At 43.5% G+C, this 23,102-nt stretch overlaps 1 protein-coding gene and 1 long non-coding RNA gene across 3 annotated transcripts in view; one reads left to right on the top strand and one right to left on the bottom strand.

Annotated features, from left to right (window-relative positions):
* The first annotated feature begins 944 nt into the window (after nt 1–944).
* Nucleotides 945–23,102, top strand: part of LOC139162715 (uncharacterized) — a 63,139-nt gene continuing 40,981 nt past the window's right edge. The window contains exons 1-4 of one of the 2 annotated variants that reach the window (XR_011558368.1): nt 945–1,334; nt 3,396–3,553; nt 3,743–3,871; nt 7,965–8,122. This is a non-coding gene — a long non-coding RNA (uncharacterized lncRNA). Of the gene's footprint in view, nt 1,335–3,395; nt 3,554–3,721; nt 3,872–7,964; nt 8,123–23,102 lie in introns of both variants that reach the window. The other variant, XR_011558367.1, reaches the window with a different exon arrangement.
* On the bottom strand, nt 3,370–8,213 carry LOC139162696 (uncharacterized). The gene is made up of 2 exons (XM_070743363.1): nt 6,935–8,213; nt 3,370–3,931 (listed from the first exon to the last, which is right to left on the bottom strand). The coding sequence occupies exons 1-2, from the start codon at nt 7,851–7,853 to the stop codon at nt 3,681–3,683; spliced, it is 1,170 nt and encodes a 389-aa protein (XP_070599464.1). The 5' UTR covers nt 7,854–8,213; the 3' UTR covers nt 3,370–3,680.

The raw sequence follows: 23,102 nt of genomic DNA, 5'->3' as shown, positions 1-23,102 counted from the left end.
GGGGGTGAGAGACAGAAAGGAAAGAAAAAGAAAGAGGAAGGGAGAGAAAGAGAGAAAAAAGAGGAAGGGAGAGAGGGAGAAAGGCAAGAAGGGAGGAAGAGAGATTGGTCTTGACAAAGATGGAATGGACATTTATCAATGAGAGACAGACGTCAGAAACTCTAAGGCGAGCCAGACTTTTTTCACTTATAATTAAATACATTTATGAATCTATTGAATGTTGATAATTAATGTTTTTGATCTGACAGACTAAACTTAAAGTTTTCAAATACATCTTGGTATTTCTAGAGGGAAAAATTTATACTTTGCAATGGCTGCTGTAAGAGGCGAATCTTAGGAAGTTTGGGATGTTGAATGATTACTGTCTATTTGAAAATATAGTTGATGATGATGATCTTGCTAATTTCAGTTGTAATCTTTCTATGCTAGTGATGTCAATAATTAGGCAACCAGAACAACATAATAACATAGTGGGAAGGGACCGGAGGCCGACACGGGCACCTGAACATTCAATCCCGTGTGACATTTTGCTTTCATGCATGCGCGCAAGGCAAAAATTTGCAAAATCTCGTGTGAAAACGCTCCCACAAATGAGATTTTGGCAATTTTCAACCATTTATTTTCTTACATGCATGTGCAGAAGCAAAGAAAGGCCAAAGATCACCAAAATCCCATGTGGGTAAGCATCCTTGCGAGACATTTTGGCAATTTTCGCCAATTTCTTTGCTTTTGGCACTGCAGTCCCAGGCGTACCAGGGGATGCCCAATACTGGTAATAGGTAATAATTAACTTTTGTGTTGTTCTAGTCAAGCAGGGCCGCCGATAGGGTGGTACTACTGGGAGTGGCGTCACAGGCCCGGGGCAAATTGGAAAATGGGGGGGGGCGCCCGCCAAATCTCCCCAACCCAGATTGCGATGGGGAAAAGCGCGCCAAGGAAAGCAAAAGGACCAGAGACACCTCGCCAAACTTCGCCTCTGCGGAGCTTCTCTGACCACGGCCCGCACCTTCCCACCCCTGCAAGGAAAGAATTCAGGGAGGCCGGCAGACAGGCAGGGAGCCCCAATCACAGCCGCGGAAGAAAGCGGGGGGGTGACTTCAACCGCGCTGCTGGGGAAGCCGGGAGAGGACTGAGCCTGGCCGGCTTCTCCGCCGGCCTTGTGTGTCCCCCAAGGATTGCGAGGGCAAGAGAGCAGCGTCTTTTGGCCTCCGGAGGTGCTGGGCCAGGGATTCGGGGGGGGGCAGTGAACACCGCCCGCCGCCCGGAGCCAATGGCTTCTTTTGGGCTGGCGCTAGCTTACTCACTCGCCTTCCTGCTGCTGGCGCTGGGATCATGTAAGTGCGCGCAGCCGGCCGGGTGGGAAGGGCAAGGCGCGAGGGGGAGACAAGGTCCCTTTTTTCATGTATCCGCTCAGTGAGCCTCTCCTTCCTTCCCTCCTTCCATTTCTTTCATTCCCCCTCTGTATTTTTATTTCTCATTCATTCTCTTTCTTTCTTTCTTTTCTCTTTCTTTCTTTCCTTCTTTCTTTCTTTCTTTCTTTTTCTTTCTTTCTTTCTCTCTTTCTCTCTTGCTCTTTCATTCTTTTCTCTTTCTCTTTCTTTCTTTCTCTTTCTTTCTCTCCTTCCTTCCCTCCTTCCATTTCTTTCATTCCCCCTCTCTCTTTTTATTTCTCTTTCATTCTCTTTCTTGCTTTCTTTCTTGCTCTTTTTCTTTCTCTCTTTTATCTTCCCTTCCTCTATTTCTTCTTTTCTTTCTCCTTCCTACCTTCTTCCCTCCCTCCCTTCCTTCAGTCCTCCCTCTCTTACTCTCCCCTTTCATAAGTTTCCTTGCTTCCTTCCTCTGTTCCTGTCCCTTCCCCCTTTCTTTCCTTCCTTCCCTCCCTCCATTTCTTGCTTTCCTTCTCCTTCCTCCCTTCTTTCCTCCCTCACTCCCTTCTTTCACTCCTTCCTCTCTTACTCTCCCCTTTCACCTTTCCTTGCTTCCTTTGCACCCTTCCTCTGTTCCAGTCCCTTCCCTCTTTCTTTCCTTCCTTCCTTCCCACCCTCCGTCCATTCATTCACCCATTCCTCTCTTGCTCGCCCCTTTTACCCTTCCTTCCTTCCTAGCTCGCCCTCGCCTTTCTTCCCTTCCTTCCAGATGGGAGTGACCCCTCAAGACACCCGCCTGACTGCTGGTACCCTGCTTTTTCTCTCCCCTCGTCCTTTCCAGCTCTTCGCCGGTGGCTTCCGGGTGTATGATCCCCCTCCCCTCTCCCCTTGCTAGAAAGCACATGGTTTTTTGTCAACAAGAAGGGAGAAGTGCCAAGGAGCCGTAAATAAGCCTCGCTCCGCCTGACCGATGCCAGGAGGATCTTTCTTTCTTTCCCTTGACACTCCCGCTTCTTTCTTTCTCCTGGATGAGTCCACACAATCGGCTTAACCCAGTTCCTGAAATAGCCTATGGCAGTGCATTCGCTGGCTGGGGAATTCTGGGAGTTAAAGTCCAGATATCTTCAAGTTGCCAAGGTTGGGAAACACTGGCCTATGGGACTGCCTCGCTTGGCGTGAAGTGGGAAATGATCCCTGAGGGATGGAGTGGCTTGGCGACTTAAAATAGTTTTAAAATGGGGGGGCAGACACTTAGGCTGTATGGGGCCCGAAAATTTCTGATGGTGGCCCTGTGGTCAAGCAACCACATCAGCTGGAAGACCTCAATGGCAAAATAACTGTGAACAGATGGGGAAGAATGAGACTGTGTGACTTTATGGCATAATGTGAGGTTGAAGAGCAGGAAACACCTTCCACACTGAAATGTAGGCAAAGAGATATGACACACAAACAGACCGACACATTTGTGTAGTGAAATGCATATAATGCTCTCAGCTCCCTATTAAAAAGTTGCACAACCTTTTCAATGCTCATTTAGCTTTATTTGAAGGAATATTTGCAAAATTTTATGTCAATGCATTCATGTTTTTGAGTTTGATAGAAAGCAATTTGAATCATGTGAAGAAAGAAAAAGCGATAGAAGGCAGGAATCTCAGGTCATTGGCCATATCTTGAAGATCTCCAGGGTTGCAGATGGAGATGGTATTATTTTTCAGTGGTGCTATACAAATGATATAAAATAATAGTTTGATCATAATTAGTCTGTTATCTCAACCTCAATATCTTTCCTGCCCTCCTTTCTGCCTTGGAAACACCTGTTCCTCTTCAGGTCAAGGCCTTGGAATGTGTTGGAGTATAAACAAGTGTGCATCCAATGCACATCTGTGGCATCTTTATTAGAGGGCTGTTTACTTACTATCTACAGCATTTATATTCCCCTCCACAGTTCACTGTACCAAGGTAAACGGTATCCCTAGTGTAATAGATGCGAGTACAATGTTCCAATGAATTTCTCTTTATTTTCAATAGGCAATAACAAGCGGCTGTAACACTTTCTCTCAGCCGCTTTCACTAACAAGAGACGCGTAAGACAGGGAGCCGCGCTATTTATATAGCTCGCCCAGCAACAGCGGCGGCTGACAGCTCCTTGATATTGGCGCCTAAAGTCAACAGCCAATCAGCAACCGGTAAGCATTTTACAGTACTTCTGCTTAACAACAAAAGGCATATTTTGCCCAGAAACAATCCCTAATACATATATATACTTAATACATAACACCCCTCCCCCTTTTAGTTAGATTACTGTACGATAATTTATTCAGACAAATAGGTGATATAATCATTTAACCGGGCAGGTCTTCTGGGTGTTCTGTCAGACCGACGAGGCTCCTGGAAGACTTGGGAATCAACGGAAGAGGAAGGTTCTTCCTGTCCAGAGGGGTACGAATCTCCACGGCTGGCATGCTGTACAGAAGGTGCAGCGCTGGAGGGGGCAGTCTGTCCAGGTAAGTCCCAATCAATTTGTTCGGTTTCTGCCCGATTCCTGCTCAGCCTGTTATAACTCCCTGCAGGGAGTGAATGAGTAGAGATCCCATTATTATTATTCCCCATTTGTGTATTCCCCGGTGTCTCTTGCCTGCACATTTGTGTATTCCCCGGTGTCTCTTGCCTGCTTCTAATGTGGTCTATATGACGTTGCCAGAGGCGACCATCTAGTAAGGTGATTTTGTAAGTTTTTGGTCCAGTTTTGTCAGTTATTATGCCACGTTCCCATTGCTTCCCCCTGTCAAAATTTTTGACAAATACGTGCTGGCCAATAAATACTTCTCTTTCTGGTATAGATATATTAATACTCCTATGTTGCACAAAAGAGGGGTGCAGTCTGTCCAGATGGGACCTCAATCTCCTCCCCATCAATAGCTCAGCTGGACTCTTGTTGGTAGAAACACTAGGTGTAATGTGTTGAGCCAGGAGGAAAGTGTCCAGTCTCTCTTGTATTTCCCCTGGGGCTGACCTTTTAATGGCCTCTTTGGCCACTCGGACATACCTTTCAGCCATTCCGTTAGCCCACGCTGCGTGGACTGATGTTAATGCGTGTCTGATCCCCAAGTGTGCTAGGAAGTTTCTGAATTGTGAGGACGTGAATTGGGGCCCATTGTCCGATACCAGGACGTCTGGGCACCCATGATTTGCAAACAATTTTCTTAAAGCCATTATAACAGTAGATGATGTAGTGGACCCCAATACCAAAACTTCCAACCATTTAGAGTACGCATCTACTACAATGAGGAACATATTATTTCCCACTGGTCCTGCTAAATCTATATGTACTCTGGACCAAGGGCTTTTGGGCAAGTCCCACTCTGCAGGGGAGGTTTTGGGAGGATTTGGCCGAGATTCTTGGCATTGTGGACAAGTGGCCACCCAATCTTCAATAGCTTTATCCATACCAGGCCACCATACATATCCTCTGGCCAGGGCCTTCATCCTGACCACACCTGGGTGACCTTTGTGTAATATTTTCATTACTTGTAATCTGAGGGTTGGGGGAATGACTACCCTGTCTCCCCACAGAACACAATCATGCATTACAGAGAGTTCCAATCGTTTGGTCTTGTAGTCTGACACACTATGGTCTTCCCCATTTGGTGGCCAACCTTTTAAAATAAATTGTAATACAGAATGCAATAATGGATCTTTCCTGGTTTCTATGGCAACCTCATAGGCAGTCACTAAAGGGTCAGTTTGCAAATCAATAAGTAGGACATCAGATGCCGGAGCGGGGTCTTCTACCCTCAGCCCTAAAGGGCAACGGCTAAGCCCATCTGCATGGTTGATCAACGACCCCCCCCTTATGTATAAGGACATAGTCATACCCTGCAAGGAAGATTGCCCACCTGGACATTCGAGGAGACATGAATGGGGGGGTAGGACGACCAGTGGCTAATAGACCCAATAGAGGCTTGTGGTCTGTAACTAATTGGAAGGGCCGGCCCAATAAATAATGGTGAAATTTTTTCACCCCAGCCACCAGAGATAGTGCCTCTCTATCTATTTGGGCATAGTTCCTTTCAGCTGATGATAAAGTTCTTGAAAAATAAGCCACAGGGGCTTCTTGTCCATTAGGTAAAATGTGGGCTAAAACACTGCCCACGCCATAAGGTGAAGCATCACAGGTGAGCCTAAGTGGAAGGGTTGAGCTATACTGGATGACAACACTGTTGGAAGACAGGAGATTTTTGACAGCTTGGAAAGCTTCTTGTTCCCTGTTTCCCCATGTCCACACTGCCCCCTTGTGGAGAAGGCGATGAAGCGGCTCAGCTGCAGAAGCCTTTTGACGCAAAAAAACTGAATAAAAATTTAAAATCCCAAAAAGGCTTGTAGCTCAGCCTTGCAAGTGGGTGCAGGTGCCTCCTTGATGGCCTTGACTTTATCGTCCGTGGGGTGAATACCCTGGGCATCTATGCGGAATCCCAAAAACTCAATTGAAGACGTTGCCCATACACATTTCTCAGGTTTTAAACGCAAACCCTTATCTCTCAAACGGGATAGTACTTGCCTAATGCGGCTATAAAGTTGGCCAGGGGTGTCCCCACAAATTAATATGTCGTCAAAATAAGGGACCACCCCCGTGAGGCCCATGAGAAGTCGTTCCATCAAGCGCTGGAAAATACCTGGGGCCACATTAATCCCAAACTGCAAACGAGTACACTTGAATGCCCCTCGATGAGTGACAATTGTCTGGGCCATGGCTGTGGCATCATCTACGGTGAGTTGCTGATATGCCTGCGCCAGGTCCAAACGGGCAAAGAGGGACCCCGATCCCAAGGTATGTAGCAGCTGTTGCACAACGGGTATGGGGTAGGAATTATGCTGCAACGCTTTGTTCAAAGTAGACTTATAGTCTGCACACACTCTGAGTGTGCCATCTGGTTTCAAAGGTGTCACTATAGGAGTCTCCCAGGGTGCGTGTTCAACGGGCACTAGGATGCCTTGATGTTGCAGCTTTTGTAATTGTGCATCCAATTTCTCAAGTAAGGGGAGTGGCACCCGACGTGGTTTAAGCCTAAGGGGGGGGACATTAGGATCCAATGAAAAAGAAATAGGGGGACCTTTGTATGTGCCCAAACCCTGTTTAAATACCTCAGGAAACTCGCAGACAAAATCAGGCACCCCATTTGTTCCTAGTGCAGTAATCTTGTGGAGGCCAGTGACAGCTAAGCCTAATGGAGCCATCCACTCTAATCCCAACAATGAATGATTTGCCCCTTCAACAACAAGTAATGGCAGAATAAGATGTACATTCTTAAAAGTGACTGGCACATTAACTCTACCCAATACCCTAATAGGGTGTCCTTGAAAGTCATTTATAGAAATGTCCAGAGGCTGCAAGGAGTCCCGAGAGAGGGATGGCACATAAAGGTGCAACTTGTGCCAAGGCATTAAAGTGTATTTGGAGCCAGTGTCAAGCTCCATGGGGCATGGCTGATGATTGAGTAGGATGGGGACAATAATTTTATTCACAGGAGGGGAAAAAGGAGAGCTAGGTTTGGGCCAACAAGAGTTACCTCGGGGGTTCCACGGACGCCGGTTCCCTCTGTTAAACTGCCCCGGGGGCCGAGGAAAACGCTGGGCAGGAAAGGGAGGCAGGAGATGTGGAGAGGCAGAGAAGTCGTCGGAAATGATGGCCCGGCAGGCAGGGGCGATGTGTCCTCGCTTGTCACAGCGTCGGCATATGGCGTCCTTAAAAGGGCATCGGGATCGTGGATGTTGTCCGTGGCATCCGGCACAGGGCTGGTAAGGTGGACGGAGCTGTCTTGCTGTTGGTCCCCGAATTTGACAGCAGTAGTCATCAAACTGGTCTTGCTCGTGCAGTTGGTAATCGTACGGTCGAGTCATCAGGGAACGGTGGCTGTCCGAGATTTTAGAGACAGTGGGAAGTTTGTCATTAGATTTAAGATCGGCTGCAGCGGCTTCAGCCACCTCAGCCGTTTGAGCTGCCTTAATAACGTCTTGAAGGGTTGACTCTTCAGCAGCTAGCAGTTTATTTCGAATGGTGACATTTCGCATGCCAAAGATTATGGCATCAGTCAACCTCGCCTCAGGATTTTCAAACTGACATTTTGCTAAAATTGTCCTGAGGCGAGTTGCAAATTGATTAATAGACTCGCCTTCAGCCTGAGCTGTGCGCGAGAATTGATGCCGGTACACACGAGCAGGCTTCGTTGGCTTGAAATGAGAAGCCAGTTTCTCCTTTAACGTGTCCCACGGAACCGAGTTGGCGGGCTCCGGATCAGTCAAAGTGCCGGCTAATTCAAAAATTTGGGAACCACAATAATTCAAAAAGAGAGCCCTCTTTCTGCTGTCTTCAGCATCATGCATGCCTGCAGCCTCCAGAAAAATGTCAAATTTCGCCATATATGCTGTCCAGGTAGACCTCTCAGGGTCAAACAGTTCAGGAGGCTGGATGATCGAAGGGGTCGACATTCTGTATTTTAATAAATTTTTCCGATAAAATTAAATGACCTCGAGACCCTCGTCGCCAATGTAATAGATGCGAGTACAATGTTCCAATGAATTTCTCTTTATTTTCAATAGGCAATAACAAGCGGCTGTAACACTTTCTCTCAGCCGCTTTCACTAACAAGAGACGCGTAAGACAGGGAGCCGCGCTATTTATATAGCTCGCCCAGCAACAGCGGCGGCTGACAGCTCCTTGATATTGGCGCCTAAAGTCAACAGCCAATCAGCAACCGGTAAGCATTTTACAGTACTTCTGCTTAACAACAAAAGGCATATTTTGCCCAGAAACAATCCCTAATACATATATATACTTAATACATAACACCTAGGACAGAGAAAGGGAAAGCAGAATCCTTTTTGATCAAAACACAAGCGCTGGGCATTACCTGTGAAAAGAAAAACAGGAGACAGGGAAACAATCAGTAAAGACACTTTGTTATTTATTTTTCCTTCTAAGACATCACTTTCTTCTACAGAATTGCTGGATTCCTATGAATTCAGGAAATTATTTCTGACCACGGAATCAATTTCTGCCAATCTCCCTTCAGCAGTCCCAATATATCAGACATCAACACAGGTTTCAAACTGGGCCCAGAGACGAATGGGCAGGTGTGCCTGTATCTATTAAGGTAGCACAGAGGAAGAAAATCTGATTCACAACCAAAAAGACCTTGCTGTGATCTCTCTCTCTCCAGTATGACTGTGGATCCTTGTTTGCTAAGAAATAATCCTGAATGATCATGGCTGGTTCTGCTGGGTGTTTGGATGGAGATTTTGAGTGAGAATATGATCTTCCCTGGACCTTCAGAATCTGGTTCACCTTTGTCTTTCTTCCTCTTCTCTTAATATTTATAACGCTGCTCTTCTCTGCTCTTGAAAAGCTGTGCATTTCCGACATTTTTCTGCAATAGCTTCTCTTTTTTACAAATTGAATATCAATAGATAATTAACATTTACTTTTTATTCATTGTTATCTCATCTTTATTACTTAAAACAACTCAAGGGGGTAAATGTATCTAATACTCTTTCCTCTTCCTATTTCCATGACCACCAAGTAGCAGTCATGAGACATGTTGAAAGCTCTTTAAATTCATAAACAGATGGACAGATTTAACCATCATTGTAAGTGGGAAACCAGGCCAATTTGAAAAATGCTAGAGAATGAGCTGGGGTTGCGTAGCAGGTAGAGTACCTTACTGCAGGCCACTGAAGCTGACTGTAGGTCAGCGGTTCAAATCTCACCACCGGCTCAAGGTTGACTCAGCCTTCCATCCTTCCAAGGTGGGTAAAATGTGGGGGCAAGAGGCTGGCTCTGTTAAAAAGTGCTGTTGCTAACATGTTGTAAGCCGCCCTGAGACTAAGGAGAAGGGTGGCATAAAAATTGAATAAGTAAATAAATTTCTGGAAGATTGGCATTCTGGCAAATTGGCTATCAATAGACATATAGACAAAAACAATATATACTTATTATGCAAATGAGACACTCAAGAAGCCAAAAAGGGAACAAAAAAAACAAAATATCTTCCCACCAAGAATCAACATCGAGATGATTTTATCTCTCCTTGATGCCGTATATCTCCCTGAATCTCAAGTTTTAATCGGAAGGAATATCAAAGACATATTTTTCAAATGTTTGAAGGCTCATGTCAATAATCCATAGATTTCAAAGCTATGAGTTTAACATAAACTAAAAGAAAATGTTGAATATTATCCTGCTTTCAGTGATGATCTTACTTGCTTAAAATGTAATGAGTTATCAGTCATTTCTCAATTATCAATAATATTGTTTCTTACCTGGTTCAGACAGGAATGCAAGGAAAAGGAATGCGAACAGCAGATAAAGGATCTTCATGATGGGTTTGGTTCTGGACCAAATATATTCCTGGGATAGGACACAACTCTCTATTTATCCAGTTATAATGATTGCATCACATTGTGAAATATTGCAACTACTCTTAAATTTAACTGGAATTGTTATATTTCCTTCTATTGAAACATACCTGTGGGTTAATTATTGCAAACGTCCTTGCAAAAGCAGGAGTGTTGGTTGAATACGTACATGGTTCTGCTTATAGCTAAAATACTTTGGAGTGATAAATGTGTGGCTCCATTACTGTTTACCTGCAGAGTTGACACAACTAATTACTTATTTATATTTATTTTGTCCAATACACAATAATACACAATGAATGTTATAGAGGATATAGGAGAGAAGAAATGCGAGATATAGGAGAGACTATAGGACAGGGGACGGAAGGCACTCTAGTGCGCTTATGCACGCCCCTTACTGACCTCTTAGGAATCTGGAGAGGTCAACCGTGGACAGTCTGAGGGTAAAATGTTGGGGGTTAGGGGATGATACTACGGAGTCCGGTAAAGAGTTCCATGCTTCAACAACTCGATTACTAAAGTCATATTTTAATTCTAAATGAATTACTTATCAGAGTAGATTAGTTATCTGTGCTTTTAATGAAATGTAGCTAACATCTATTACTATGCTTATAGAGAAATTCTCTTTCTCTCATTCTCTCTTTCTCTATCTCTCCCTCCCTCCTTCCCTTCCTCTCTCTCTGTCTCTCACACACACTCCATAGAGTAGTATGTGGGAATTGGGAGGAGTGGTAGCATGAGGGAGGAAAATACTAATCATAACAATTTCCATTCTTGAAACTCCAAGGTCATCTTTAGTCCAGCACCAGCAGGAGGAGGTTCGTGGACATGCAGATGCCAGACTGGTCCATGTGATGACCTTGTGGGTGTGGGGATGAGGGATGAAACTTAACCTGGCTGGGGGACTGTAGGATGGTCAGTACTGGGATGACTACAGGGTGTGCTAACATGGCTCTGTTAATAAATTGGAACTTGGCAGAAATCCTAAAACTGGACTCTGATTTATTTCTCAGATGTTAATTGCTAACATGTTGTAAGCCGCCCTGAGTCTAAGGAGAAGGGCGGCATAAAAATTGAATAAATACATTGAATAAATTGAATAAATAAACCCCGACAAAGGTGTGTGTGTTTGTGAGAGAGAGAGAGGGAGGGAGGGAGAGAGAGAATGAAAGAGAGAAAGAGAATTTCTCTATAAACATACTAATAGATGTTAGCTATATTTCATTAAGATCACACAAAACTAATCTACCCTGATAACTAATTCATTTAGAAATAATTAGTTGTGTGAACTATGCAAGTAAACAGTAATGGAGCCACACATTTATCACTCCAAAGTATTTTAGCTATAACCAGAACCATGTAGGTATTCATCCAACTCTCCAGTTGTTGCAAGGGCTTTTGCAATAATTAACCCACAGGAGTGCTACAACAGAAGGAAATACAACAATTCCAATTACATTTAAGAGTAGTTGCTCTATTTCACAGTATGATGCAATCATTATAAATGCATAAATAGAGAGTTGTGTCCTATCCCAGGAATATATTTGGTCCAGAACCAAACCCATCATGAAGATTCTTTATCTGCTGTTCACATTGCTTTTCTTTGCATTCCTGTCTAAACCAGGTAAGAAACGATATTAGTCTTGGTGGATAATCAACTAAACATGAGCCAACAATGTGCAGCAGCAGCTAAAATAGCCAACGCAATCCTAAGCTGCATCAACAGGGGAATACACTCCAAGACCAGGGAAGTCTTAATACCACTCTACTATGCCCTGGTCCGACTACACCTGGAATATTGTATTCAGTTCTGGTCACCACACTTCAAAAGAGACATTGAAACTCTGGAGAAGGTGCAAAAAAGAGCAACCAAGATGATTAAGGGATTGGAAACCAAGACTTATGAAGAGAGACTGAGGAAGTGGGCATGGATAGCCTAGAGAAAAGGAGGGCCAGGGCGGACATGATAGCAGTCTACAAGTATATAAGGGGATGTCACAGAGAGGAGGGGATCACTTTATTCTCCAGGGCACTGAAGGGCTGGACGAGGAACAACGGCTGGAAGCTGACCAAGGAGAGATTCAACTTGGAGATAAGGAGGAACTTTCTGATGGTCAGAGTGATTAACCAATGGAACAACCTACCAGCGGACATTGGTGGACTCCAACACTCTGGACATTTTTAAGAGAAGATTGAACTGCCACTTGACTGCTGTGTGCTATAGGGTTCCTGCTTGGGCAGGGGGTTGAACTCGATGGCCTTCATGGTCCCTTTCAACTCTAACAATAAATAGATAGATAGATAGATAGATAGGTAGGTAGGTAGGTAGGTAGGTAAGTAAGTAAGTAAATAAATAGATAAATAAATAGTTACTCTCTGCAAAGAATGTTTTCCAAACCCTCTCTGTGTAGGCTTCTTTCCCCATTGCTTTATCTGTTATGAATGTTTCTGCCCAACCCTAACCAGGAACTAACAATGTTCCCAGCTCTTACCAGCTTGCAAGCTCTTTCATTGGACCCAACAAAGGGGGGAGGGGCTAGAGGTCAACCTCAGTCCTCTCACTAAGAACGACTGTGATCGGCCAGAGAAGTAGGAGGAGAACTACTGTAAAACAGGGCCTCCCATTCCCAGCCCCTCCAGCCCTTGCAGAAGGATATAATGGTCGATGGTATCGGAAGCCCCAGGACGGAGAAGTGCCCCCTATCCTAGGCCTGCCAGTGATCTAGCCATTTCTTTTATTCTCTCATTGATTTATTTTATCCTATACTCTCTCTTCTATTCCTGCTCTAATTTTATTTCCATGAAAGTGTCCTCCAATGTTCCTACTAATTTTTTTTCGGTGTGGGCGGAAAAGTATAGTGTCTGAGCGGCCCATTAGGTGAGTCCTTTGGGGCTGGGCGGCATAGAAACCTAAATAAATAAATAAATAAATAAATAAATAAATGAATGAATGAATGAATGAATGAATGAATGAATGAATGAATGAATGAATGAACGAACGAACGAACGAACGAACGAACGAACAAAGAAAGAAAGAAACAAACAAACAAACAAACAAACAAACAAACAAACAAACAAATAAATAAATAAATAAAGTAAGTAATTAAGTAATTAATAAATAAATAAATGAACAAATGAACGAACAAACGAGCGAGCGAACAAACAAACAAACAAAATAATAAATAAAATAATAAATAAAATAATAAATAAATATAATAATAAATAAATAAACAAACAAACAAACAAATAAATTTTCAGGGTCTATTTCTTTCACAGCTGTCAGTGTCACCCAATTATTGCATAATTATCTGGGGCTCCGTTGGTGCTGGGGCAGAATAAGGCCATTTCCCACTATGTTATCATGTTGTTCCGGTTGCCTAATTATTGACATCAGTAGCATACAAAGACTCCAACTGAAATTAGCATGATCATCATCAACTATATTTTCAAATAAACAGTAATCATTCAACATCCCAAACTTCTTAAGATTCACCTCTTACAACAGCCATTGCAAATTATACATCTTTCCCTTATAAATACCAATATGTATTTGAGAACTTTAAGTTGAGTCTGCCAGATCACAAACATTAATTATCAACATTCAATAGATTCATAAATGTATTTAATTATAAGTCAAAAAAGTCTGGCTCGCCTTAGAGTTTCTCACGTCTGTCTCTCATTGATGATGACCATTCCATCTTTCTCTTTGTCCATTCCATCGTTGTCTTTGTCCATTCCATCTTTGTCAAGATCAATCTCTCTTCCTCCCTTCTTGCCTTTCTCCCTCTCTCCCTCTCTCTCTTCCTTCTTCTCTTATCTCTCTTTCTCTCCCTTCCTCTTTCTTTTTCTTTCCTTCCTATCTCTCTCTTCCTTCCTCTCTTTTCTCTCTTTCTCTCCCTTCCTCTTTCTTTTTCTTTCCTTTCTATCTCTCACCCCCTCTTTCTTTCTTTCTCTCTCTCTCTTCCTTCCTCTCTTCCTTGGACAGAGATAATTTCCTGAATTCATAGGAATCCAGCAATTCTGTAGAAGAAAGTGATGTCTTAGAAGGAAAAATTTATCTAAATAACAAAGTATTTTTACTGATCATTTCCTTCTCTACTTTTTTTTCTTTTCACAGGTAATGCCCAGCGCAGGTGTCGTAGTAAAGAAGGATTCTGCTCTCCCTGTCCCTGTCCTTTGAAAACTCGTGACCTTGGCAGAGAGGACTGTCCAATGGGATTGACATGCTGTAGACAGTAAGTAAACAGTCCTCTGATAAAGATGCCACAGATGTGCATCAGATGTTCACTTGTTTATACTGCAACACATTCCAAGGCATTGACCTGAAGAGGAACAGGTGTTTCAAAGGCAGAAAGGAGGACAGGGAAGATTTTGAGGTTCAGAGAACAGACTTTATCTTAAATTAATTATGATCAAACTATTATTTTATCTCATTTGTATAGCAGCACTGGAAAATAATACCATCTCCATCTGCAGCCCTGGACGTCTTCAAGATATGGCCAATGACCTGAGATTCCTGCCTTCTATCGCTTTTTCTTTCTTCACCTGATTCAAATTGCTTTCTATCAAACTTGGAAACATGAATGCATTGACATAAAATTTGGCAAATATTCCTTCAAATAAAGCTAAATAAAGCATTGAAAATGTTGTGCAACTTTTTAATAGGGAGCTGGGAGCATTATATTCATTTCACTACATAAATGTGTCTGTCTGCTTGGGTGTCATATCTCTTTGCCTCCATGTCAGTGTGGAAGGTGTTTCCTGCTCTTCAACCACACCTTATGCCATAAAGTCACACAGTCTCATTCTTCTCCAACTGTTTACAGTTATTTTGCCATTGAGGTCTTCCAGCTGATGTGGTTGCTTGACCAGAACAACACAAAAGTTAAATATTACCAGTATTGGGCAGCCCCTGGTACGCCTGGGACTGCAGTGCCAAAAGCAAAGAAATTGGCGAAAATTGCCGAAATCTCAGGTGTGCAAACATCTTCAAAGAGATGTTGCAAATTTTTGCCTTGCGCGCATGCATGAAAGCAACATGTCACACGGGGTTGCATGTTCATGTGCCTGTGCTGCCTCCGGTCCCTTCCCACTATGTTAGTATGTTATTCTGGTTGCCTTGTTATTGACATCACTAGCATACAAAGATTCCCACTGAAATTAACATGATCATCATCATCAACTATATTTTCAAATAGACAGTAATCATTCAACATCCCAAACTTCATGATGAGTGTGGTTCTCAAGGGCATTGAGGAAACCTCAGGGACAAACTGACTTGATGTTTAGAAATCACATTAATTAAGATCATGGAAAGTGAATCCATGGTATAAGAGGCCACGATGTTTGGATGGTTTTTTCCCTGTGTCAGTCTTCATGATTCCATATATTTTACTGCTTTTTAAGTATTAGCAATCCTTTCCATATATTTTACTGATTTTTAAGTATTAGCAATCCTTTCCTAAGCAATGTGGTTACATAAATTAGACTGATAACATAGAAATAATAGATGATTTTTAGAAAAATTATTTATTTATCTTATTTATTTAATTTTGTCCAATACACAATAATACACAACAAAGGCAGTAGAGGACGCCAATGTTCCCCCTAAGCTGCGCTGTGCAACTCCCATGCAGAGGTCCAACCAATTGGCAATTAGAACTGTTGCTGCTCTGCAACCATAGGGCAGCAACAGTTCCTTTAGTAAAGGCAGGAAAGAAAGGAGCCAATTGTGGGCCCACTTTCCTCCCCACCCCTTTAACTATGGAATATCTTCTTCCGAGCTCACCGGCTAAGGTAAGTAAGCTAAAACTGGGGTGGGGGGTGGCCATGGAGCCTGGTGCTGCCCTCCCGCCGCCACCCAGCCCCTTACTGCCGATGCCACTGACTGTGAAGGGGGTGATTTTGGGGGGTGGCCATGGAGTGCAATCCTGGCCACCTGCCACCGCAGCCCTCTTGCCACCGCCCAGGCCCTTACTGCCGATGTCATTGCCCATCAAGGGAGGGGTAGGGGTGGCCATGGAGGGCGATCCTGGCTGGCTCCCAACGTGGTCCTCCCTTGGCCGCCCAGGCCCTTACCACAGATGCTGTTGCCCATCAAGGGGTTGGGTGGTAGGGTGTCCATAGAGGAAGAGAGAGAAAACAGAGGAAGGAAGAGAGAGAGAGAAAGAGAGGGAGAGAGAGGGAGAGAAAAAGAGGGGGAGAGAAAGAAAGAAAGAAAGAAAGGAAAGAAAGAAAGAAAGAGAAAGAGGAAGGGAGAGAAAGAGAGAAAAGACGAAGGATGAGAGATAAAGAGAGAGAGAGAAAAAGAGAAGGGGGAGATAAAGAAAGGAAAAAAGAGAAAGAAGGAGGGAGAGAAAGAGAGAAAACAGAGGAAGGAAGAGAGAGAGAGAAAGATAGGGTGAGGGATAGGAAAGAGAGAAAGGGGGAGAGAAAGAGAGAGAACAGAGGGGAAGGAGGAGAGAGAAAAAGAGAGAGAGAAAAGAGAGGGGAAAGGAAGAAAGGAAAGAAAGAGAAAGAGGGAGGGAGAGAAAGAGAGAAAAGTGGAAGGAAGGAAGGGAAAAAGAGAGGGGGAGAGATAGAAAGGAAAGAGAAAGAGGGAGGGAGAAAGGGAGAAAAGAGAGGAAGGAAGAGAGAGAGAGAGAGAAAGAAAGAGGGGGTGAGAGATAGAAAGGAAAGAAAAAGAAAGAGGAATGGAGAGAAAGAGAGAAAAGAGAGGAAGCAAGAGAGGTAGAAAGGCAAAAAGGGAGGAAGAGGGATTGATCTTGACAAAGATGGAATGGTCATCATCAATGAGATATAGACGTGAGAAACTCTAAGGCGAGCCAGACTTTTTTGACTTATAATTAAATACATTTATGAATCTATTGAATGTTGATAATTAATGTTTGTGATCTGACAGACTAATCTTAAAGTTCTCAAATACATATTGGTATTTCTAGAGGGAAAGATTTATAATTTGCAATGGCTGTTGTAAGAGGCGAATCTTAGGAATTTGGGGATGTTGAATGATTACTGTCTATTTGAAAATATAATTGATGATGACGATCATGTTAATTTCAGTGGGAATCTTTGCATGCTAGTGATGTCAATAATTAGGCAACCAGAATAACATAATAACATAGTGGGAAGGGACCGGAGGTAGCACGGGCACATGAACATGTGTGACATTTTGCTTTCATGCATGCGCGCAAGTGATCCGCAAAAGTCAGCAACATCTCTTTGAGGATGCTCGCACACATGAGATTTCAGCAATTTTCGCCAATTTCTTTGCTTTTGGCACTGCAGTCCCAGGCGTACCAGGGGCTGCCCAATACTGGTAATTGGTAATATTTAACTTTTGTGTTAATCTGGTCAAGCAACCACATCAGTTGGAAGACCTCAATGGCAAAATAACTGTGAACAGATGGGGAAGAATGAGACTGTGTGACTTTATGGCATAATGTGTGGTTGAAGAGCAGGAAACACCTTCCACACTGACATGGAGGCAAAGAGATATAACGCACAAACAGACCGACACATTTGTGTAGTGAAATGAATATAATGCTCCCAGCTCCCTGTTAAAAAGTTCCACAACATTTTCAATGCTCATTTAGCTTTATTAGAAGGAATATTTGCCAAATTTTATGTCAATGCATTCATGTTTTCGAGTTTGATAGAAAGCAATTTGAATCATGTGAAGAAAGAAAAAGCGATAGAAGGCAGGAATCTCACGTCTTTGGCCATATCTTGAAGACGTCCAGGGTTGCAGATGGAGATGGCATTATTTTCCAATGCCGCTATACAAATGAGATAAAATAATAGTTTGATCATAATTAATTTAAGATAAAGTCTGTTATCTCAACCTCAAAATCTTTCCTGCCTCCTTTCTACCTTTGAAACACCTGTTCCTCTTCAGGTCAAGGCCTTGGAATGTGTCGGAGTACAAACAAGTCTACATCCAAAGCACATCTGTGGCATCTTTATTAGAGGACTGTTTACTTACATTCTACAGCAGTTACATCCCAGTGGACAGTCCAGTCTGCCAAGGTAAACAGTCGGATGTGGACAGGGAAGGCGAGAGCAATATCCTCCTCGACTATCACAATTGAGCTGGGCATTACCTGAAAAAACAAAAACAGTAGACAGGGAAATGATCAGTAAAGATACTTTGTTATTTAGACAATTTATTCCTTCTAAGACATCACTTTCTTCTACAGAATTTCTGGATTCCTATGAATTCAGGAAATTATCTCTAACCAAAGAATCAATTTCTGCCAATCTCCCTTCAGCAGTCCCAATATATCAGACATCAACACAGGTTTCAAACTGGGCCCAGAGCTGAATGGGCAGGTGTGCCTGTATCTATGAAGGTAGCACAGAGGGGGGGAAATCTCATCCACAACCAAGAAGACCTTGCTGTGATCTCTCTCTCCCTCCATTATGACTGTGGATCCTTGTTTGCTAAGAAATAATCCTGAATGATCATGGTTGGTTCTGCTGGGTGTTTGGATGGAGATTTTGGGTGAGAATATGATCTTCCCTGGACCTTCAGAATCTTGTTTACTTTTGTCTTTCTTCTTCTCTTAATATTTCTAATGCTGCTCTTCTCTGCTCTTGAAAAGCTGTGCATTTCCGACATTTTTCTGTAATAGCTTCTCTTTTTTACAAATTGAACATCAATAGATAATTAATATTTAGTTTTTATTCATTTTTATCTCATCTTTATTACTTAAAGCAACTCAAGGTGGCAAATGTATCTAATATTCCTTCCTCTTCCTTTATCCATGACCACCAAGTAGCTGTCATGAGACATGTTGAAAGCTCTTTAAATTCATAAACATATGGACGGATTTAACCATCATTGTAAGTGGGAAACCAGGCCAATTTGAAAAATGCTAGAGAATGAGCTGGGGTTGCCTAGCAGTTAGAGTGCTGTACTGCAGGCCACTGAAGCTGACTGTAGGTCAGCGGTTCAAATCTCGCCACCGGCTCAAGGTTGACTCAGCCTTCCAGCCTTCCTAGGTGGGTAAAATGTGGGGACAAGAGCATGGCTCTGTTAAAAAGTGCTATTGCTAACATGTTGTAAGCCGCCCTGAGACTAAGGAGAAGGGCGGCATAAAAATTGAATAAGTAAATAAATTTCTGTAAGATTTGCATTCTGACAAATTGGCTATCAATAGACATATAGACATAAACAATATATATTTAATATGCAAATGAGACACGCAAGATGCCAAAAATGGAACAAAAACCCAAAATATCTTCCCACCAAGAATCAACTATTTTACCACAACATCTACCTTGTCAGGTGCTTTGAGAGAAGTCCAAATTTATCCAGTCACCTTTCATGTCAAAGCTGGGAGAAAAACAGTCTCCTTATTTCTAACTTGGTGCTTTGACCACTAGAGCAAACTGGTTCTCTATTGTCCCTAAAACACATCACAATATATTTTGTTGAGAATTTGATAAATCAAAACTAAAAGGAACCTACAATTAAGAAAAACCTCTCCAGTTAAACTTTGTAGAGAATAGTGAATCAATGAATTGGTTTTCCAGTCCCTCCTTAATGCTGTATATCTCCCTGCATCTCAAGTTTTAATCCGAAAGGAATATCAGCAACATCTTTTTCAAAGGTTTGAAGGCTCATGTCAATAGTCCGCAGATTTCAAAGCTATTAGTTTAACATAAACTAAAAGAAAACGTTGAATATTATCCTGCTTTCAGTGATGACCATACTTGCTTAGAATGTAGTGAGTTATCAGTCATTTCTCAATTATCAATAATATCGTTTCTTACCTGGTTCAGACAGGAATGCAAGGAAAAGGAATGCAAACAGCAGATAAAGGATCTTCATGATGGGTTTGGTTCTGGACCAAATGTAATACTGGGATAGGACACAACTCTCTATTTATGCAGTTATAATGATTGCATCACACTGTGAAATACAGGAACTACAGTGATCCCCCGATCATTGCGAGGGTTCCGTTCCAGGACCCCTCGCAATGACCGGTTTTTCGCGAAGTAGCGCTGCGGAAGTAAAAACACCATCTGCGCATGCGCAGATGGTGTTTTTACTTCCGCAGCAGTGAGGAGCCGAAGATTGGGGTTTCCCCACCGCCCACGCAAACTCCTCGCTGCAGCTCGCCCGCCCTTCGCCCGCCCACGCCGTTCGCTCGCACCGCTTCCCAGCTGAGTCCTGAAGCCAATTCGCTTCAGGACTCAGCTGGGAAGCGGCGAGAATGAACGGTGTGGGCGGGTGAAGGGCGGGCGGGCGCGCGGGCAGGCAGGCGGCGGACAAGTCGTTCGCTCGCGTGCACGGCTTCCCAGCTGAGTCCTGAAGCCAATTCGCTTCAGGACTCAGCTGGGAAGCGGCGAGAATGAACGGCGTGGGCGGGCGAAGGGCGGGCGCGCGGGCAGGCAGGCGGCGGACAAGTCGTTCGCTCTCGCGCGCGGCTTCCCAACTGAGTCCTGAAGCCAATTCGCTTCAGGACTCAGCTGGGAAGCGGCGAGAATGAACGGCGTGGGCGGGCGAAGGGCGGGCGAAGGGCAGGCAGGCGGCTGACAAGCCGTTCGCTCGCGCGCCGCTTCCCAGCTGAGTCCTGAAGGCAATTCGCTTCAGGACTCAGCTGGGAAGCGGCGAGAATGAACGGCGTGGGCGGGCGAAGGGCGGGCGGGCGGTAGCGAGGAGTTTGCGTGGGCGGTGGGGAAACTCCTTGCTGATGCCCGCCGCTCGCCCTCCCGCCAGCAAGAGGGGGAAGACCTAGGGAAGCCGCCCAGCAGCTGATCTGCCTGGCGCCATCTACGCATGCGTGCCCATAGAAAAAAGGGCGCGCATGCACAGATGGTGTTTTTACTTCCAGGTTGCAAAATCGCCATATAGCCGTTTCGCAATGATCGGGATCGCAATACCCGGGGGATCACTGTACTCTTAAATTTAACTGGAATTGTTATATTTCCTTCTATTGAAACATTCCTGTGGGTTAATTATTGCAAAAGTCCTTGCAAAAGCAGGAGAGTTGGTTGAATACTTACATGGTTCTGCTTACAGCTAAAATACTTTGGAAGGACAACAAACAAACAAACAAACAAACAAACAAATAAAGTAGATAAGTAAGTAAGTAAACAAACAAACAAATAAATAAATAAATAAATGAATAAATAAATTTTCAGGGCCTATTTCTTTCACAGATGTCAGTGTCTCCCAATTATTGCATAATTATTAGGGGCTCAGTTGGTACTTCCCACTGTGTTATTATGTTATTCTGGTTGCCTAATTATTGACATCTCTAGAATACAAAGATTCCAATTGAAATTAGCATCATCATCATCATCATCAACTATATCTTCAAATAGACAGTAATCATTCAACATCCCAAACTTCCTAAGATTCGCCTCTTACAACAGCCATTGCAAATTATACATCTTTCCCTTATAAATACCAATATGTATTTGAGAACTTTAAGTTTAGTCTGTGAGATCAAAAACAATAATTATCAACATTCAATAGATTCACAAATGTATTTAATTATAAGTCAAAAAAGTCTGGCTCGCCTTAGAGTTTCTCACGTCTATCTCTCATTGATGATGACCATTCCATCTTTCTCTTTGTCCATTCCATCGTTGTCTTTGTCCATTCCATCTTTGTCAAGATCAATCTCTCTTCCTCCCTTCTTCCCTTTCTCATTCTCTCCCTCTTTTTCTTTCTTCTGTCTTTCTCTTCCTCCCTTTCTCTTTCTTTCCTTTCTTTCATCCTCTCTTTTTCTCTCTCTTCCTACCTCTTTTCTCTTTCTCTCCCTCTTTCTCTTTCTTTCATTTCTTTATCTCCCCTCTCTTTTTTTCTCTTTCTCTCTCCTCCTTCCCCTCTTTTCCCTCCCTCCCTTTCTCTTTCTTTCCTTTCTATCTCTCACCCTTTTCTCTCTCTATTCCTTCCTCTCTTTTCTCTCCCTCCCTCTTTCTCTTTCTTTCCTTTCTTTCTCTTCCCTCTTTTTTCTCCCCCACACTCTTTCTCTGTCCTCCCTTCCTCTTTTCTCTTTCTCTCCCTCACTCTTTCTTTCTTTCTTTCCTTTCTTTTCCTCCCCCTCTTTTTCTCCTTCTCTCTCCCTCTCTTTCTATCTCTTTCTCTCTTCCTTCCTTCCTTCCTCTTTTCTCTTTCTCTACCTCCCTCTTTCTTTCTTTCTTTCTTTCTTTCCCTACCCCTTTTTTCTCCATCTCTCCCTCTCTTTCTGTCTCTCTCTTCCTTCCTCTCTTTTCTCTCTTTCTCTCCCTCGATCTTTCTTTCCTTTATTTCTCTCCCCCTCCTTTTTCTTCTTCTCTCTCCCTCTCTTTCTGTTGCTCTTTTCTCTCTTTTTCTCTATACCCCACAACCCCCTTGACAGGCAGCGACATCAGCGGTAAGTGCCTGGGCAGACGAGGGAGGACCACGGCAGGAGCTGGCTAGGATCGGGCTCTATGGCCAACCCCTCTTCCCTTGACGGGCAGTGGCACCAGCAGTAAGGGGCTGGACGGTGGCAGGATGGCGGCGGGAGCCGGCTGGGATTGGGCTCCATGGCTGCTGCCCTTTCCCCTCCTGCCCTTGACGGGCAGCAGCATCAGCAGTCAGGGGCTGACCGGCGGCAAGAGCACCACAGCAGGAGCCAGCCGGGATTGGACTCCATGGCCACCCACCCCCTCACTCCCCACCCCCAGTTTTAGCTTACTTACCTTAGCCGGTGAGCTCGGAAGAAGATATTCCATAGTTAAAGAGGTGGGGAGGAAAGCGGGCCCACAATTGGCTTCTTTCTTCCCTGCCTTTACTAAAGGAACTGTTGCTGCCCTATGGTTGCAGAGCAGCAACAGTTCTAATTGCCAAATGGTCAGACCTCTGTGCGGGAGTTGCACAGCGCAGCTTAGGGGGAACTTTGGTGTCCTCTACTACCTTCATTGTTTATTATTGTGTATTGGACAAAATTAAATGAATGAATGAATGAATGAATAAATGAATGAATGAATGAATGAATGATTGAATAAATATTCATTTATTATTTCTATGTTATCAGTCTAATTTATGAAGCCACATTCCTCAGGAAAGGATTGCTAATACTTAAAGAGCAATAAAATGTATGGAGTCATGAAGACTGACACAGAAGAAAACCATCCAAATATTGTGGCCTCTTATGCCATGGATTCACTTTCCATGATCTTACTTAATGTGATTTCTAAACATTGAGTCAGTTTGTCCCTGAGGTTTCCTCGTTGTCCTTGTGAACCACACTCATTACAAAAGGTCATTGACAGTTTGTTGGATTACAGCAAGATTAGAGCAATCGTGTTGTTTTTATATCTGAAGCCACTTTGAGAGATAAA

Source organism: Erythrolamprus reginae, chromosome 1 (assembly GCF_031021105.1).
Source record: "Erythrolamprus reginae isolate rEryReg1 chromosome 1, rEryReg1.hap1, whole genome shotgun sequence".
In the NCBI taxonomy this organism is placed as follows: Eukaryota; Metazoa; Chordata; class Lepidosauria; order Squamata; family Dipsadidae; genus Erythrolamprus; species Erythrolamprus reginae.
This window is presented reverse-complemented; position numbering and strand designations above follow the sequence as displayed.

What these genes read in the sequence shown, in the direction of transcription:
- LOC139162696 (XM_070743363.1), bottom strand. Translation starts at nt 7,853, where the DNA reads ATGTCGACCCCTTCGATCATCCAGCCTCCTGAACTGTTTGACCCTGAG. An exon ending in GCGTCCGTGGAACCCCCGAG is followed by an intron (nt 3,932 to 6,934) that starts GTAACTCTTGTT and finishes CACTCCCTGCAG; the next exon opens with GGAGTTATAACAGGCTGAGC.